General features: G+C 56.0%; 1 protein-coding gene across 1 annotated transcript in view; it reads right to left on the reverse strand.

Annotated features, from left to right (window-relative positions):
- Positions 1-13,582, reverse strand: part of SMAD6 (SMAD family member 6) — a 75,363-nt gene extending 61,781 nt beyond the window's left edge. The window contains exons 1-3 of the mRNA XM_055320226.1: positions 12,654-13,582; positions 4,938-4,994; positions 1,150-1,227 (exon numbers count right to left, since the gene is read on the reverse strand). Coding sequence (XP_055176201.1) covers positions 1,150-1,227; positions 4,938-4,994; positions 12,654-13,476 — 958 coding nt within the window. The 5' untranslated portion in view covers positions 13,477-13,582. The remainder of the gene's footprint in view (positions 1-1,149; positions 1,228-4,937; positions 4,995-12,653) is intronic.
- Positions 13,583-18,454: the final 4,872 nt, after the last annotated feature.

An 18,454-nucleotide genomic window follows, 5' to 3' on the forward strand; every position in this document is an offset into this window, starting at 1 on the left:
GAGGGGATGACAAGAATGACTGAACTTCATCCAGAGGACAGAGGAATTGGAGGTACATTCAGCCCTTGTAGGATACGTTGTATGAACAGCAGCCAGGAGCACAGTGACATCGTGGCACACGGCTCTGCTGCTATGTGACCTGGGTCATACTTTACTGCTATTGTAAGATGACGCAGGTACAGGGGCCTGAGCAGAGGATGTGGCCCACAGGAAACACTCCATAAACTGCTATGTCACTGCTGTTGCTGTTATGCCACGAGCACGGGGGAAGGACAGCTCAGATGCACACAAACAGAGGCCTTCACGTGGAGAGCCAGCCATGCCCACTTGGGGAAGCAGCTGTGGCCCGAACGGCTGTCACGCCATGCAGCCCAGACCCAGGCCACGAGCCCCAGCTATCTTCATAGCACACCCATCCACCACACTCCCAAAGGGTCCCAGAGACCTGGGCACCAGAGTCCCTCCTGGCCCCCGACGCCCCCAAGTCACCACCAACCTCTCATTTCTTAAGCTTGATTTAGGTTTTCCCAGGAATGTGAGGATCCCTATGGCCACCTCTTCATTGCAGCGGGTTGGGGGACTCCAAACTGGGGTTCTCACTGCTTCCTAGCCCAGTATCCACTGCTCAGGGAACAGCATGGAGGCCACCAGCCTTTGGAGAACTCCTCACTTGCCAGATCCTCCCCCAAGCTCATTCGACCCGCTCCATTTCCCCTCTTCTGACCCTCTCCGTCCAGCCTTTCCCAGAGAGGAGACAGGAGGAGAAACACACATCATAAATGTATACAAACATGCATGTTGTGGCATCTCAGCAGCTGGGAGAAGAGGCTCCCCATGCTAAAATGAGGGATGGAGAGTTGTGCTGGGCTTTCCCCTGTTCCACGAGAGCCAAGGGGAGACAATGGGTGAACATATGGGGAAACAGGCACTTTCAAAGTGACCATCTTTAGATCTCATTTGTACAGATGGTCCTTAACCCCAACAATGCTGGCGACAAAGACTATGAGTCTTCCCTTTCAAGAGGTGGGAGGAAAGGGGGAAAGAAAAGGAGAGAGGAATCCAAAACAGCCTCCATCAAGCCCCCCACCCCACCCCCGTCCCCTCTGTGAAGTTCAACACACAGCAGTGTGCAAGGACAGAAATGCCAACCTGAGAATTCACCCGGGGCGGTGATGAGGGAGTTGGTGGCCTCCGTTTCAGTGTAAGACAATGTGGAATCAGAGAGATCTATGGAGGAAAGAGAAAGACAACTTAGTTGGCTGTGGGGCACTCCTCTCTTTTCTTCCTTCTTGTGCATCTGTGTGTGTCTATGTGTGTGCGTGCACATGGGCACGGACGTGTGCACATGTGTCCGCACGTGGGTGCTTGCAAAGGGTAACATGTCCCTCCCCACTTTCTGATGCCACTCCATAACCTCGTCCCATAAGGAGACCAGGCCAGCCAGCCCTGGAACTTCTCTGGAAAATGCTGACTCCTGCAGCCTTGGCACCTGAAAAAGTCTCAACTACCCTGACCACAGAAATAACCCAAGTTCAGGGGACTGAGCAAGTAGCAACTTGGAGCCTCCACGGGTAAGGATAAATTAAGCCCCTAAACAATTCATAGTTGCTGTGCTTAATTACAACCATTAAAATTCTTAAAGTTGTTCCTTCTTGCTTGCTTGCTTCCTTCCTTCCTTCTTTCCATCCTTCCTTCCTTCCTCCTGCTGGAGCTGGGGAAGCTCTGTTTTAACAAGTTAGCAGCCATCCTCCTCTATCCTGCTTACACCCCTCTAATTAAGGGCTCAAGCATTTGCTCCCAGATTAACTTTTTTTCCCTCTTCCCTCTTCCACTCCATAATATCCAAACCTACTCACAGAGCAACTTTCAAATGCCTGGACTGGTTTTTTGTTTTTTAGGTGTTCTTTATTTTTTTTATTTTTTTATAAGTCATTTTAAGTACTTCAAATGGCATGATAATGCACAGGGGAATTTGTTTTCCCCTGTCTGCAGGGCACCGAGATGGGGAAAGGAAACACTCTTGCACGTTTTCTCTGAGCTGCTACTCAGATAAGCCAATGCCTTTCTGGGCAGGTGGACTTGCAAAATTTTTCCTCAGCTACCAGCCACGGGCTGTCATCCGTATGAAAGAGTCATAAGGCATGTCCTGTGAGGCTGACAGCTCGTCACCTTCTTACCCAGCTCAGCCCAGGTCTGGCTCAGCTGGTCCCACCTGGCTCAGGAGAGCCACTCCAAGCTGGGGATTCCTAGGGCAGAAACCATTAGCCAAGGCCCTGGCAAGCTAGAATTCTGTTCAATCCTGCAGGATTTTTTTTTCCCCCTTCTACCACAAGGTTTGGGGAACGGGAAGATGAAACATTAACCAATTTGGGGTTTTGTTATGTTTTGTTTTGTTTTTTGTTTCCCACTTGCCAGATGCTGACTGGGTGTTCTCGGTTTTATTTTGTTTTTCGGTCTCATGTGATCACAGAGGCTTAGAAGCAAACTGACTTTTTGTTTATGAAAAAGCAACAATGCAAGGAAAAGAAAATAATACAGAAAATAGCTCGGACTATTTATCAAGGCACAAAAAAGTTATCTGCTGGTAAAACGTGTTAGGAGGGAAATAAGGACAGATCGAAAAATCTCCTTAAAATAAAAATAATACCCACCATGCCCAAGTGGGAACTTAAGAGTTTTGCTTTTCATATCTAATGTTCCCAGAGTGTTCAGCGTCCTGAGTCTTGCTGCCACTTCTTGTTTGAAGTAGCAACATCGCACGCTGAACCTTATTTCTAAGGGAACCACTAAAGAGCCAACATGGACAGCTTGGGAGGGTCCCGGGAGGCTTCCACCTTTCAGGTATGCATTCTTCCAAACTCTCCCATTTACTGCTTCTAGTGAAGCCCTGACCTCAGAAGCACCACAGTGGCTGGTGGAGAAAAACACTCCCAAACTTGATCACTGCTCCACCCCAAGGAGGGACACTGTCTGGAAGCTGGAGGCCCAAGTTTGAGTCCCATGTCTGCCATAAAAACAGTCATAAAAACCAGGACTCACCAACCTTTTCTGCAAAGGGCCCCACAGTAAATAAAATTTTCAGCCTGGTGAGCCACACAATCTCTGTTACAGCTACTCAACTGTGTCACTATCATATAGAAGCAGCCAGAAACAATATGGAAATGCGTGAACACGGCTATGTTCCAGCAGGACTCTTTCTGTACGGATGCTAAACTTGGAATGTCATATAATCTTCACACGAATCAGGAAATAGTATTCTCCTGATTTTTTTTTTTTTTAACCATCTAAAAAAGTACAAACCATCCTTAGCTCACGAGCCATTCAAAAACAGATGGTGGGCTGGAGTGTGCAGACTCCTGAGCTGTATGACCACCAGCAAGTTGTCACTTCCTCTTTCTAGGCCTCAGTTGTCCCATTTGTAAAATAACCAGGATATCTGTTGATTTCCAAATGGTCGCTCTGCAGGGCCAGGCGGTGTCCTGATTTTTGCTGCTTTATCACAGGCTGACCTGCTATTCCTTGGGGCACTGATCCTTGACATTTAAACCGAGGGGTTACATTTACTGAGAACATTTGGGGATCGCCCCGCCAATGGAACTAGGGATTTTCTAAGCAACTGGTGCAATTATATTTACTTGGGAGATGCTGAAACAGGCCCAGGAGGGAGGGATGCGGGATGGCCTAGCTGAATAGGGGAGCTGCTCGTGGGTTTCTGCCTCAATGCTGCTGCTCTTTAGCTGGGGGGGCCCCCCCTCCATCCCTCAGCCAGATTCCTCCTCTCTGAAGTGCCAGGGTCCCACCAGATGACCTCTCTGGTTCCCTGGAGAACTAAATAAAGCTCCTCCGACCAGGGGATGACCAGCCATGGGGAGAAACAATGAGGGGATCGCCATCATTAGACCACTGACTCACACGCCGTCATGCTACAGCCTCTGTCCTCCTAGACGGAAGAGGTCAAAGTCCCGAAGGGCCCCGGTGGGCACTTCTGACTCCCCAGAGGGGGCCTGGATGCCTGAGAGTCTGTGACACTTGGAAGTGACCTCCCAGATGATGCTGACACAGGCTACTGGGAAGAGGCCTTTACCCAAAACAAAACAAAACCCACTTCTTGTGGTCACTTGGTGGAATGTATTAGCATCACTGCCGTGCTATCTGACTTTGAAGAGTTTGAATCCCACGGGAACTGCCTGGGTCATGAAGTGGCTCTCCTGGTACTAGTAAAGCCAAACTGACTCGCCCCACCCCTGGGATCCTCCACTGGAGGCTACAGCAGGGCCAGAAAACAAGCCATCACTACTTGCAAAACCGCATGCTTTGTCTACTCCAGAATAGGAGCTGCTCATCGAGCCACAACGTTTTCCAGAAAACACATTCCGCCTCCGAACCAGGCCTGCCTAAAGCGACATCACTGCCTCCACTGAGCTCACCTGGGGACGGACCATGCCAGGGGCTCTCTGCACCAATACACAGGCTTCCTACACAGTCCCCACTGTTGCTTCCTCCCAGGTGAACATCTTCGCTTAAAATGGGGGGGGGGGGGGGGACACACCACTCCTCTCAACAGTGACACCATGCTCTACCTATAATGTCACAGCGCTAATTACTGCAAGCTAAAGGAGAACCGACCGAGGGTTGGGGGAAGGAGAGAATAAAAGGGAGAAACACCAACCCATCTCCAATGAGGTGCTTAAGCCAAAACTCATTCATCTCCCGCAGGCCCATGTTTAAAGGTCACAGAGAGGTTAATGATGAGCGGAGGAATTTCAAGATGTAAATAGCCCGCTGCAGAGCCTGGGTCTGCTTTGGCCCAACTGTAGGTGTGTTTGGAAAACTTCGCCCCATCTCAAAGGCAGCCAGGCCTGCTGCTCGCCCCCACCGCCCCGCCAGCCCCTCAGCAGTGAGGCTGGGACCCTGGACTGAGAAGAGGACACACTTACCCAGTGGCTTGTACTCGTCGCGAGGAGACAGCCGAGAATAGGGGGGTGGTGGTGATTCTGGAAGACAGGAGACACAACATGTCACGGCTGGGGCAGGGGAACTTCATACCTGGGGGTTCAGCCAGCTTTTGATAATCGGTGTCCTCAACTTATAAACCCAGCCCCCAGGAAACTCTTGTCTCCCACCGCCTCTGCTGCCCAGCAGGAAGGGCCAGAGGCTTGAGGTTCAGAACCAGACTTAATCCCTCCTCTGCCACCTTTGGCTGTGTGACCTCAGGCAAGTTACTTCACTTCTCTGAGCCGGTCTCCCTTCTCAGCTCTAAAATAGGGATGATAATCATAAAGACCTCACAGGTTTGCCAGGAGGGCAGATGGAGATGATACACGGAAGATGGCTCTTGGTACTCTAGAAAAGTACTTGCACAAACTGTTAACTGTTGTTATTATAACAAATGCAACGTCGGTGCAGGGCAAGTCCGAGCTAGGGCTGCCTGATAAAACACAGGATGCTCGGTTAAATCCGAAGTTTGGATATACGTGGCGTAATTTTCAGTGTACGTATGTCCCTTGCACTATTTGGGACATACTTATACTAAAAAATTATGGGCTGCTCACCAGCAATGCAGCTTCAACTAGGCATTCTGTCCTTTTATTTGCTAAATTTGGCAGCTCTAATCAGAACTGAGTGTGAGAGATGCAGGAGCTCCTTTCCAAATCAGCTGCATTACAAGTGACATTCTTTGGGCAGGGAGGAGGGCGAGACTGGCGAGAACCTAGGAAGGAAGTCAACCCAGCTTCCCTCCCAGACGGGAGACCTTAGGCCAGTCACTTCCAGCCAGCTCTCAGCCTCAGTCTTCCCCCTTCTAAAGAGACAGGGTGGACCACAAGCTCTCCATGGCCTCCCCCAGCTCAGACCCTCTGTGATTCTTCGTTGTCTACGGTGTTTTTCTTTTAGTTTCCTTTCATTTGCCTAAAATACTCCTCCTTAAAAACATATATTTTGTCTTCAGAAGAATTCCTTAGCCTCTTGCTTTAGGGGAAGTAACAATTTGCTAAACTAAGTAACAATTTGCATGAATGAAATGACCCTTCATTTTCCCTAAATGAAACTAAACACCATCAAATCGCAAACTAAAACAAACTCTCAGTGGTAGTAAAGCGGTAATAACTATTATTAGGCAGGTATCAGTAATGACACAAGGGGTAATAAGTGTTTTTCGCAATTATAATAAGGCACAATTAGTTGTAGGCACATTTGTTTTGCTCCATACACCCAATGCAGCTTCACTTCTTCCCCACCCAGCTTTTCCAGCCTGAAATTATTTCAACAAAGTCAAGGCTCTGAGGTCGAGAAACAGGGAATCTTTTGTGGACAGGAGTTTGGGAGAAGGAAAAGTGAATCATGGAATAGCCACTGGGAGAGAAGCAAACATTTGCTGAATGCCTACCCTGTGTCTTTCTCCATGCTGGACATTTTCAACTTCAAGTATTGTAAGTGATTTTATTCTTTTGGATGTTAGGAACAGCGTGGTTAATCAGGCTTATGGGCACCTATTCTTATTTCATCCTTTCTCGAAAGTAAGTAAGATGGTCATTATTATTCCCATTTTACAGATGACAAAACTGACTTGCCTGGTGTCCCCACCCAACCCCCACCCAATCATTCATGGTGGAACTGGAATTTAGGCCCTGGCCTGACTCTGGCTCTACATCCCAAAGACACAGGCAACAAGAGGCACCCCAAATCACATCCCTTCGGCCCAGCTGGACCCAGTACATCACGTATACTGAAAGTGCTCAGTAAACATCTGCGGACAAAGACAATGGTGACCAAGATAATGGAGAGGTGGGGGCCTCTGTAGACAAAGGTGTGGAAGGCAAGGCCCTAGTGGCTGAAAGGGGTGACCCAAAGGGGACCCCACAACAAGTAGGAGCCACTTTGCCCACTGGTCCTCAGGCCTTGGAGGGGCTAGAGACCAGACTTGAGTGAGGACCAGCCTCTAAGGACAAGAGGCAAGATGCAAGTAGGGCTAGAGCCCCACAGGGGAAAGAGAAATGAGGCCGTGCAGTGAACACAGAGGTCGGGCCAGTGGAGGGGACTCCCTCAGGGACACACAGCAAACTGGTGGCAGAGCCAGGAGCTACAGCCAGAAGCCAGGTCTCCTGATCCCCGGCCTCGTGCCCTTTCCACTCTCCCACTCACTTATCAGAAGGCCTGTAATTCCTGTGTTAGGGCTCCTTTTGAAAAATCTGATTGGCTGCGGCTCAGGCCACACGCGGTGGGGAGCTCTGGACAACTGCCCGCCCAGATCTGCCCCCCAAAAGTGAAATTTGGCAGCCGTGGGCAGTGGCAGCTGGAGCCAGGCCACTGTCATTTCTCCCAGGGGCTGTTTATCTGGGACCCAAAACGTGGAGGCAGGAGGGCAGAAGGGCTATTGAACTCCCTTCTTGAAGGAGCCACCCGAGTCTCCCACCACCCCTGGCGACTCCTGGGCAGGGTGTGTCCTCATGCGAATGAGGCAGAAAGCAAACCTATATACTGAAACGTCCATCGCGCCAGCTACTGAAGAACTGCAGAGTTTTTAGGAGGGACCAGACCGGGCCCCCACTTGCTGCAGCAGGATGGTTCGCACAGAACTGGGGAATAACTTCAGAGGCTGGAAGCCGAATACTAAATTCCATCCTGGGCAAGTTAAAAGTATGAAGGCCTACAAACCCCCACCCCCAGACCCAGGGATTGATAACGTCACATGGTCACCCAGCTCAGCAGCCCTTTTGAACTGGCAGGGTACCTGAGGTCCGCCCAGGTAAAGGACCCATCCACAGCCACATGGGGAGGCAGAGGATGTCGTCTCACTTCTGCTAAACAAAGGGGGAGACCATTTGGGGACCAGCACTGATTTACCTTTTTTCAAACAACTGGGTTCTCATTCACATACCCTAAGGCTCACAGTTTTAGAGTGTACAATTCAGTGGTTTTTAGTATATATATTCAGCGTTGTGAGACCAACACCATCATGTAATTACTGGGCATTTCCCTCACCCCAAAGAAGCCCTGACCCAGTAGCAGAGGGTCCCTATTCCTTCAAACCCCAAACCCTAGGCAACCACAAATCTACCCTCAGTCTCTCTCTGTAGGTTTATCTACTCTGGACAGTCCACACAAATAGGTTCACATAATAGCATGTGGCCCTTTGTGTCTGGCTTCTTTCACTCGGTGTAATGCTTTCAAGGCTCGTCTGTGAGCAGCACTCACGGCACTTTTTACGGCTGGATGATATTCCGTTGTATGGATATACCACATTCGGTTAGCCAGCCAGCAGCTACTGGACATTTGGGCTTTTTCCGTTTGGGGTCTATTAAGGTCTATTAAGAATAATGCTGCTCCAAACAGGACTGGGCGACCTTTAACGGGCACATCCACTTCACTCCCACACTCCCAGGCCCACTGCTCTGGGAGAGAGGAGCCCCTAGGTCCCTCACTCTGCTGGGCAAGGCGGGTGCTCAAGTGGGAGACAGAAGGTCACAAGAGTGCGGGCTGCCTCCAGGCACTTTATCCGCTCCCCTCTTAGAAGCTAGCTACCTTCGTGCTTGCAGAAGTTGTATTGATTTTTTAGTAATAACTCAGATGCTCTAAACTTGAAGGGGAAAGCTCCTAGAGCCTCGCGGGCCCCTCTGAAAGACATGGACGAGAGAGACAGACAGACAGACAGGCATCAGACACTCCAGCCTCAGGCATCAACTTCAAGAATCTCCTCCAACTTCCTTTAGAAGTGAAGAGCAGTCAGCCAGGGGCCGAGTGTACCAGAAGGTTAGTGCTCAGTTCGGCTCAGTCCAGACGCGCCTCTGGTGAGCCCCTGGGGGGTACTTAGCCTTTAGGGATCTAGACCCTAACGTTAAAGCCAGAAGAGTTCCCAGCCTCTCCCCGTGCCTGGGAATGTTTGGGTTTGGGACAATGCCTTCCACTCCCATCTCTGCAGCCAGCATCTTCCCTTAGGAAGGGATCCACAGGCCTCCCCCGGGGCCTCTCAGTTGCCACCCTCCCAGGGGTGGCTGTAGGTGGGGAGGGGGCCTCCCAAGCGCCTGTCCCCAGAACCGGAAGGCTCAACCTCCAGCCCAGGATGGGAGCCTCAGAAAAGGAGCTCCTGGCGCTTTAAGGCCGGCTGAGCCTAATTGCCCAGATTCCCCCGGCAGCCAGATAAACAGCGCGGCCGGCTGGCGCCAGCAAGAGGCAAACTGCACATTATCACCCCTTCCTCACCTCCAAGGAGGAGCTCCGAGGAGCAGGGCGGGCGGGCCGAGGGGCCGCCAGAGGGGCGGGGCAGGGGCTTGGAAGCCCAACTTGAAATTGATCTCATTTCAAAGGGATAATGCCAGGCCAAATAAAAGGAAAACTTTTTAGCCCATTCTAATTCCTATAGTCCTGGCCTGGGAACCCTGTGTTTTCCTAGGCGGCCTCCTCCAGTCGTTTAGAAGTTCTCTCTCTCGCTCTGTCTCTTTCCCTGGCGCAATTTGGATAATAGTAATTTACTGAATATAATTACAGAAAAAAAAAAGTGGTGGAGCAAAGAGCAGGAGATTTATTCCAAAGTTAATGGATACTTTCAGGAGAAAGGAGCTGTATAAACACAGGTTAGAACTGTGATTAAAGTATTTCTCCACATTTCCGTCCACATAGGCACGGAGCTCAGCGAACTGGCTTCTCCCGGGACAGAAAGACACACCAAAGGGAAGGAGAGCTGGGGGTCTGACTCCCATGGAAGCGGGGGTGCAGGACAGAGTCTGACCTGGAGGGAGGACCCCTACTTTCTGAGACAAGTGTGGGAGAGAGGGCAGGGGAGGGGAGGCAGGCCTGCCTCACCTGGAATCTGCCCATCCAACCCCAGGGAGTCTGTCCACCCCTTCACTTTACACATGGGAAAAGAGGCCCAGAGAAGGGAACTGGCCCCAAAGTCCCAAAGCAAGCTGATGGATGGGAGCAGCAGGGGTCAGCACTGCCCAGAAAGGGGTCTCCTGCCACCTGTGCTCCCTGTGGGGGTCAAGTGGGCACCGGGGTGACTGGTGGGTGACCAACCCCTCGGTTGGCCTGCTAGGTTGTCCAGTGTACTCTCCAGCCAAGTGCCTGGTCTCCATGAGTGTGTCTGTCCGTCATCTGTCTGCCTGCCTGCCCGACTGCCCGCCCCACTGCCCCAGCCCTCTTCCCCCAGAGTCCTGGAAGGAGCAGTCTCCTTATCAGGATGCGCACGGCTGAGCTCCAGCTATGCACCCGCCCAGCTCTAGGAGCCAGGCTGGCGGCCAGGCAGCAGGGGTGGGGTGGACAGCAAAGGGCTCCCCAGTGCTAAGTCCCAGCGGCCCAAGCCATCGGGCAGGGGATGAAGCAAGAGGGTCAACCTGGCGCCTACTGAAAACTCTTCCCAGACCATCAGTTCTCCCAACTGCCTCCAGGGTGGCCTGAATGGGGAGAGGGAGGAGAGGGCTGGCCAAGAAGCAGGAGGACAGACACAGCCCCTGCAACAGTGCCTCCTTTTGGGAGGAGGAAGGGAATCAAGTGCCGATGATGCTCCGTCTAGAATTAGATGTGGGGACTGTTCCTAGAGCCACCCACTAACCAGCAGGGAGACTGTGAGCAGAGGTTACTCATCCAAGGTCAGGCTTACTAGAGAGCCTAGGACCTGGGCCGTGGGGAAGAACCGTGCCATCGCAGTTCGCCCCTCAACCTGTAGCCACCCAAGTGCCAAACTCAAACCACCACCTAAGTAGACTTCTAAGCCTGCAGGGGCGGGGTGCATCCCTTCATGCTCCCACACCTGAGCGTGCTTGGCACCTCGACTTGCAGCTGGCTCTCTCCTCCTCCTGCTCCTTGCCCACCTCCCCAACCCATCCTCCAAAGCTGTCTCCAGAGAGAGCTATGGAGCTCCTGGAGGGGATCCTGTTACCTACACATCCCACAGCACTCTGAGAGTTCAGACCCAATGACCTGGCCCTTCTTCCCCCATCTCTGCCCCATCTCCCCCCGGGGGGGGGGGGAAGATTATGTTTCTTAAGGGCATGGATCCTACTCATATTTCCACTCTCCCCGCTATAGCACCCAGCATGGTGCCTGGCATAGAGTAAGTGCTCAACAAATATTTGTGGAAAGACTGATCTGGTAAGAGAGAAAAATACCTGCCAGCGCCTGCTAACAGCACAGCGTGGGTGCCACCAATTCTCTCCCGCTCAACAAAAAGGACCAGGGACAGGCAACCAGAAACAGGATGGACCCCCGTCCCCAGAGTGAGAGATGGGTGAGAAGGAAGCCACTTCCAGGAGAAGCTGCCTGGAAGAGGAAAAAGGGGCACAGAAAGCCTACCATGGACCACGGGTCAGGTTCTGCCAAGAGCCCTCAAATCAGGCCCAGAGTGACCATGTGGGGACCAGGGCAGCCAGATCAGCGCTGCTTCTCCCATAGCCGCCCCCACCCTCCCCAATCAGTGGAACCACGGAAACACCTTCCTTTCCCCTCCAGCCACTACCCACATGTGAACAAGACATCCGACACAAATCCTGAGCCCGCCACCCCTTCCCTACTGGGAGTCCGGAGATCTGTGATCTGACCCTGTCCAGGCCACGAGGCTGGATGCTGACTCTCCAGAGAGGACAGAGCTACAGGGAACTCAGGGAACTCAGAGCCCTTCCAGTCCCAACAGCCTTTAATCTTCCAGCAGCCCCACCGCCGCGGAAGGACCCCCAATGCCACCTAAGGTGCATACACCCCTAGGATGCCACGGCCTGAAATGTGTGAGCCCTGCAGTACAGAGGTCAGAGCAGGGGAACTGCACGCTTCCGGGGGGCCAGAAGCCTCCACCTGTCCTCATCTCTGCTCCAGAACTCCCGGCCCACTCAGGTAAGCAGGGCTGGGGGTGGGGTGTGGTGCGGGAAATCCCAGGGAGAGAACAAAGAAGGGAGGCAGTTCTCAGAGGTAAATAAAATACCTGGCTTCCTCCCCTCCTCCACCTCGGGACACCTCCAGGACCCTCAACTCCAGAAAGACTGGACACAGAACTGACAATGATGGGGAGGAGAGGCGGGGGGGAGTGGGGGGCTGACATTTGACACCCAAGGGATGCTGGGAGCAACCAGGCAGGGCAAGAAGGTGGTCTCCACTTGGAGAGAGCATTGCTCCAAACTATACAAAGGAACCAGTGTGGCAATTTATGGACACTTCTGACTCTAGCCATGAACTGTCTACGCCCAATTTCACAACTTGTATCTACCTGGATATAGGAAGGTACAGCATAGGTAGGAGCATAGGTGTACAAAATGCTACAGGCCTGGGCACAGGCTGGGGGTAAACGGGGCGGGCGTGGGGTGTGCGGGGGGGGGGGGGGGCGCGGTTGGATGACACTTGCGTGCGGCTTCTCCCAGGCCTGCCCTCCTCCTCCACGGCCTACATGAGACCCCCGAGGCCGCGGCGGGAACGCCAACGCGGACCCTGTTGGGTTTGCAGGAGCCTCGGGAAGGTGCCCGGAGACCCGCTTCCCAGGGTGGGCGCCGGGGCGAGGCGCCTGCCCCCGGGGTCCCCGCGCTCCGGGAGCCCAGCCCGCGGGGGCGGAGGGCGGGGGCGGGGCAGCCGGGTGCAGCCGCAGCTCGGCCAGCCCCGCGGGGTCCCGCGGCGGAGGGCTCCCCGCGGCGAGGGGCGCGGAGGGGAGCCCCCCCCCCGCGGGCGCGCGCGCTCACCTGGCCCGCAGAGCCGGCTGAAGTGGTAGGGGTTGCAGCACACGGTGGGGCCGTCGGCGGCGGCGGCGAAGCTGTGGCAGCCGCACAGGGGCTTCAGCTCCACGGCGTGCTGCAGGTCGGGCCAGCGGAAGAGGCGGCCGAGCAGCAGCTGCGGCGGCGCGGGCTGGCCGCCCAGGCGGAGGTCGGCGCGCGGCACCAGCACGCAGCCGCCCGGCACGCCGCCGCGGGACTCCACCGCCTCCAGCAGCGTGTCCAGCGAGCGCTCCTTGAGCCGCTTCAGCAGCGAGTACGTGACCGTCTTGAGCTCCTGCTCGAGCAGCAGCAGCCGCGAGCGGGCTTCGCGGCTCCGCCCGCCGCCCGCCGCCTCCGGGGCCGCCCCGGGCGGGGGCTCGGCGGCGTCCCGCGGCGCGCCCGCGGCGTCCCGCTCCGAGAAGAGGCAGCAGGTCACCGTCTCGCAGTCGCTCTCGGGCAGCCAGCCCGGGCCTCCCGGCTCCGCCACGTCCCGCGGGGAGCCCCCGGCGCCGGCCCCCGGCTCGGACAGGGGCCTCGGGGGCCCCCCTGCGCGCCGGCGCCTCCCCGCGCCCTGGGCGCCTCGCTGTCCCGCCGCGTCCCGGGGCCGCCGCGGGGCTACCGGGCGGACCTCGCAGCGGCCGCCGCCTGCGCCTTCTCGTGCCCGCGGGGCCGGCTCAGCGCGGCTGCCCGAGCTCCCATCCTCGCCGCCGCCGCCGCCGCCGCCGCCGCCGCCGCCGCCTTCCTCCCGGTCGGGGACCACACGACTTCGCCAAAGTCGCCGCACCAGCCCCGAGCGTTTGGACCTGAACATACGATATCCTTTGGCGCCGGGGGTGGGGGGCAGGCGGTCTCCGGTTACCGGTGGTCCGTTCGGTCAGCGAGGCGCCGGCTGCGCGGGCCGCAGCCCCACATGAAGCTCCGCCGCCGGGCGCCGTGCAGGTCGCGCACAGCCTGTCGTCGAAGGGGCGCCGCAGGGCTGCAACATGAGGGAGCTCGCCGGGCCGGGACGGCGGGGGACGCGCGCGCGCCGAGCCGCAGTCCGCGCTGGGCCAGCGGCTACATGGACCCCGGCGGCCCGGCTGCTCAGCAACTCCAGCCCCGGCGCTGGCGGGGGGACTGCAGGCGGCGCCGCGCCCCGGAAAGACCCCGCATGGGCCGGCGAGCCTTCAGAAGTTGCGCGGCTGGTCCATGAGCACAAAGCGCCCGCGCCGAACCCCCCCGAGGTGTCGGGGCAGCCCTGCCTTGGAAACCCAGGCGCTTAACTACATGGGCTCTTCCTGCAGGAGCCGAAAGGCAGGCTCGTTGATACCCTCCGCTTCCTTCTTACTCCCTGCAAAAAGGAAGGGGGGGGGAAAAGAAAGAAAAGAAAAAGAAAGAAAAAAAGAAACCCCAAACAAAAACCAAAATCCTGGAATTGCATGCACGGAAAGCCAACTCCGTCTCAGGTCCCAGGCGCTAGATGCACTTGGAGCAAGTTTCTCCCGAACGCGGGTTGTCAACACATGAGTGGAGACTGTAAAAATCCCAAAGAGCTGTTGGGGATCCTTAATTAAAAATGCAATCCACCGAGGCAGAGGTCGCAGCCCGCCCCACGCTGCGCTCGGACGCCCGGGGCGCCGCGGCTGCAGAGGTCGGCCCCCTCCCCCCTCCACAAAAAGTGCCTCCCGGTGGCCCCGCGGTCCCTGCGAGGTCTGGCGAGGCAGCGCCCGGCGGCTCTTTCTCTCGGCTCGGCTCTCTCGCTCGCTCCCCCGCTCGGCTCTCTCTCTTTTTTGTTCTCCTCAAACGCACACTGAGGGCCCCCGGAGGAGCGCCGCGGAGTCATTGGCTGCCTCCCATCATATGCCAGTCTAGACACTTTGGCGGCTCCGCGGCGCTGATTGTTGCGCAAACAAGGTTTCAAGTTTCTTAACTCTTAAAGGAGAACACGTCCCATTGCAGGGCCCGAGGCTCCGAGGGGCCGGCTCCCGGGGCGGGCCGAGCCCGGGCTCCCGCCCCACGCTCGCCGCGGCACCCCCTCCCCGAGCCTGACAGCGCCCACGGCCCGCTTTGGGGCCCGCGTTGCGCCGCGGGCACGGATACGAGCGAGCACCCGCACACGCCCGCGCGCGCGCACACACACACACGCGCGCGCGCGAGTTACACAAACCACGGGCAAGCGGCGCGAGGGCTCCGTGGACCCACCGAGGCTTGGATGCAAACGCGGCGCTTCGCCTCTCCCTGGCGTGTGCGCAAACTTGCAAACACGCATTGCACTTTAGAGTTGGTGCAAACCCCCATCCCCGAGAAGGCTAATAAAAAAAAAAAAAAAAAGGGTGTGCGTGAGTGCCTTCCCGGCTGGAGTCCCTGGGGAGAAGGGGGGGGGAGGCTGATTTGTTGGGGTAGCGGGATCCTCCGGGATGGCACGAGGTCTCCGCACCCCCTGCGCAGTCAGGGGTCGCTGCGCTGGGCGCACAGGGGCACCGGGCTTGCCCGAGGTAGGGAGTTGCAGGGGGTGGGGTAAGAGGCGGGGAATGTCTCCTCTCCGGCTCCTCGCGGTCGCCCCGGCCCTCCCTCGGAGCTAGGCGGACCGCCAGCCGTCCCGGGCCCCCTCGAGGCCGGGCGCTTCCTCCTCCCCTTTCCCCAAATTGATTCTCTGCACCCCCGAGCGGGATGTGGATAGGGGTCGTGCTTCCCCCCCCACCCCGCCCCGCGACATCTCCCCCCAGGGAAATACGAGTGAGTTGGGGGCAGGGCAGGGTCCCGCCCCACCCGGCCCTGGGGGGGGCTGGGGGGCGCGGCGGCGGCAGGGGCCGCCCGGCGCGGGAAGGGTTAAGGCCGCTCCTGCCCCTGGAGCCGGCGCGGCGGGGTACCTCCTCGGGCGCGCTCGCTCGTCCGAGGGTGGCAAAAGTTCAAGCTTGTAAAGTCGGGATTGGTCCCGCGCGGAGGGAAAAAAGGCCTGGTCCCCCCCTCCCCCCCCGGGCGCGGCGCCGATTGGTCCGGCCGCGGGGCGGGCACCGCCCTCTCCCCCGAAGCGCGGCGGCCCCGCCCCCGGCGCGGCGCCCCGCCCCTTTCCGGGCAGGAGCCGGGCCCCGCACTGAATGAAAGAAATTCCGCTACTCTCATTGGCCCGGGGCTGGGCGCCGTGCCCCGGCTGGGGCGGCTGGGGCGCGGGCGCGCGGGCGCGCGGGTCGCCCCCGGGGTGCCCACGTGTGGGGCTGGCCCTTGCGCTGTGCGGCCCTGCGAGGACCCCGCGGGGCCCGAAGTCCGCGTGAGCGCGGGGGGAAGGGCGGTGTGTGCAGGAAGGACTCAGAACCATTTGCTAAGTTTTTACCTGCAGCCAGGTGCTGTGCGCGCTGCGTGGTGCTCATGAAAGGAAGACCGGGCCGAGAAGCTTCCTCACCCCCACCCCCTAACCGCTCTGGCCTGGCCAAATCAAAATAGCTGTCAGCTTCTTGTTTGAAAAAATGACGATGCCTACCCTGCGTTCTTCACTGGACCGTGAAGATCCTAGGAGATAGTACATGTTAAGCGCGCAAATCGCAAGTCAATGGCAAGATGGATTTTCGCAAGAGACTCCAACACTTGCGTAATCAGCACCCAGAAGCCCCTCTCCTGTTTCCTTTCGGGTCATTTCTCAACCCCGGGGTGGATGGGGGGCGGGGGAGGAAATACTAAGAGACACTCAAGGCAATGCAGAGTATTTTTCTTTTACCAGGGTAGTTGCTGGTTTGGCTGGGGATTGCAGCAACCGTAGTTCCCGCCTACTGACTGCTTACTGTGGGCAAGGCAATGTTTCAGGCCTTGTAAGGATTCAGTCATTGGATTCCCACAACAATCCTGATGGGTTCTATTATTATTTTCATTTTACAGATGAGGAAACTGAGGCACGGGAACTCGCCATTTAATTTGCCACTGACATGAAGATACTGTTGAGAGTGCTAAAATGCTAAAACCAGACCAGGCATAAACCAGTATGAATGCTCACCCCCAACAGCTAGAAAGTGGTGTGTGGGTCTGTGTTGCCAAAGCACGCCCTTCCAGGGCAGTCACTTTCAAAATGTGGTCCGTTGGACTTGCTGAATCAAAGTATTGTGGGGTGAGGCCCCAAATGCCACTTGACACTTTGGGGGTAGATATGGTTGTTGCCACGATTTTACAGATAAGGACACAGAGGCATAGAGGCTTCAATTTGCACAAGATTTTAGTTTGCTGCAGAGGCAGAATTTGAACCCAGCCAGCTGGGGGCAGGGGATATGGTGCAGGTATGTGGGAAGCAAAAGTAATAGGGGCAGCAGGCTGGCGATGGGTTACCTTCTTAGGGAAGGCTACCTTCTTCTCTGAGCGATAACTCAAATTTTGGCTTCTGCTCTTGCTCATGCAGAGCTGTGACATTAGGGGGTGGGGTGCCTGCTTGATGCCACATGAGGAGCCCTGAAACCAGAGTCTGGTAGGCCTGAGTTCAGTACTGACCTTCCTAAACCTCCCTCGGCTCTCTGAGCCTCTGGGTTCTCATCTGTAAAATGGGACTAGGAATCATGCTTGGGGCCATTATCAAAATTAAATGACATGAGAAAGACGCCTCATTATAGGAAGATGCCTCTTAGCAGAGTAGTATCCGGAAGGGAAAGGCAGTGACCGTCAGTTCCACTGTCCTTGGGTTTCCAGGGCCCATCCCGCAGAGCATCGGCGTGCACAGTGACCACTAGGGGGTGTGTGAGGGAGAGCCCAGCAGGACAGAACTGTGAGCTGCAGCCTAAGGGCACCCTCCTAGACCACCCCGGGGGAAAACAAGCTCCAGTTCCAAGGGGGTATAGGAGAGGAGGCAAGGGGGACCCCAGCTGCTGCTCCTCAGCTCTCTGCAGCCACCTCTCTCACAAAGTAACTCACAGAGAATAAGTCCTAACCTCTCAGCTTCAAATCTGCTCCCTTCCCATGATCCTGGTATTTTCCCAAAGCACCCGGTGCTTTCTCTCTATAGTCCTTCTCACAATTCATAACCACCTAATTCTGTGTCCATTCTCTGCCTCTGGAACATGAGCCCCACGTGGGGAGAGATGGTGAAGCTATTAGGCCCCAGCCACCTGCAGCAGCGCTGAGGGACTGAAGTCAGAAACAGGCCATATGAGAACACCCTGTGCCATCAAAGAAGGTAATTCACACAAGACAGCACCTGCCCGATTCCTTCTCACCAGTCCCTAGCTCAACACCTACCCCGTAGTAGGCAGTCGGTAAGAATTCGTGGGGTGGGTTGAATTCAGATCTCTCGCTTCGCCAAGCTTCGTGCTCATCATCATACTGTGTCAAACATCCATATGCACTATCTTGTCAAATCCACCCCCCAAAAAATGATACAGTGAAGAAGTAATCATTCTTACTAGACCTGTTTTTTTAGAGAAGGAAACAGCATAAGTAATTTGTCTCTGGTCACACAGTCCATTATGTGGCAGACTGGGGACTTGAACCTGGGGCTGCTTAAGCTGAATCTTCCTCCTCTTAGTACCTGGTCCTGGAAAAGAACATGTGGTCCTTTGCCCTTGGAAAGTTTCCATATTAGCTGGGAAGGCACAAGGCATGAAACAGCAGAAATCACACAAGGCAGCACTTGCTTCTTGGTGGCGGGAAGAGGCAAGCTGTAGGGGCGACTGCTTATGAACAGAAGCATCGCAGAGAGAGTCTGGGCAACCTCCTGCTATGGTCAGATGGATTGGCAAGGTGAATGATGCGTCCTCTCCCACTTCGCCTGGGAGAGTGACGGATAGACCAAGGCCCCACTTATTAACTTTCATAATGAGAGAACAACTGTAGGCCTG

The sequence above is a fragment of the Nyctereutes procyonoides genome, unplaced genomic scaffold (genome assembly GCF_905146905.1).
Source record: "Nyctereutes procyonoides isolate TBG_1078 unplaced genomic scaffold, NYPRO_anot_genome, whole genome shotgun sequence".
Taxonomy (NCBI): domain Eukaryota; kingdom Metazoa; phylum Chordata; class Mammalia; order Carnivora; family Canidae; genus Nyctereutes; species Nyctereutes procyonoides.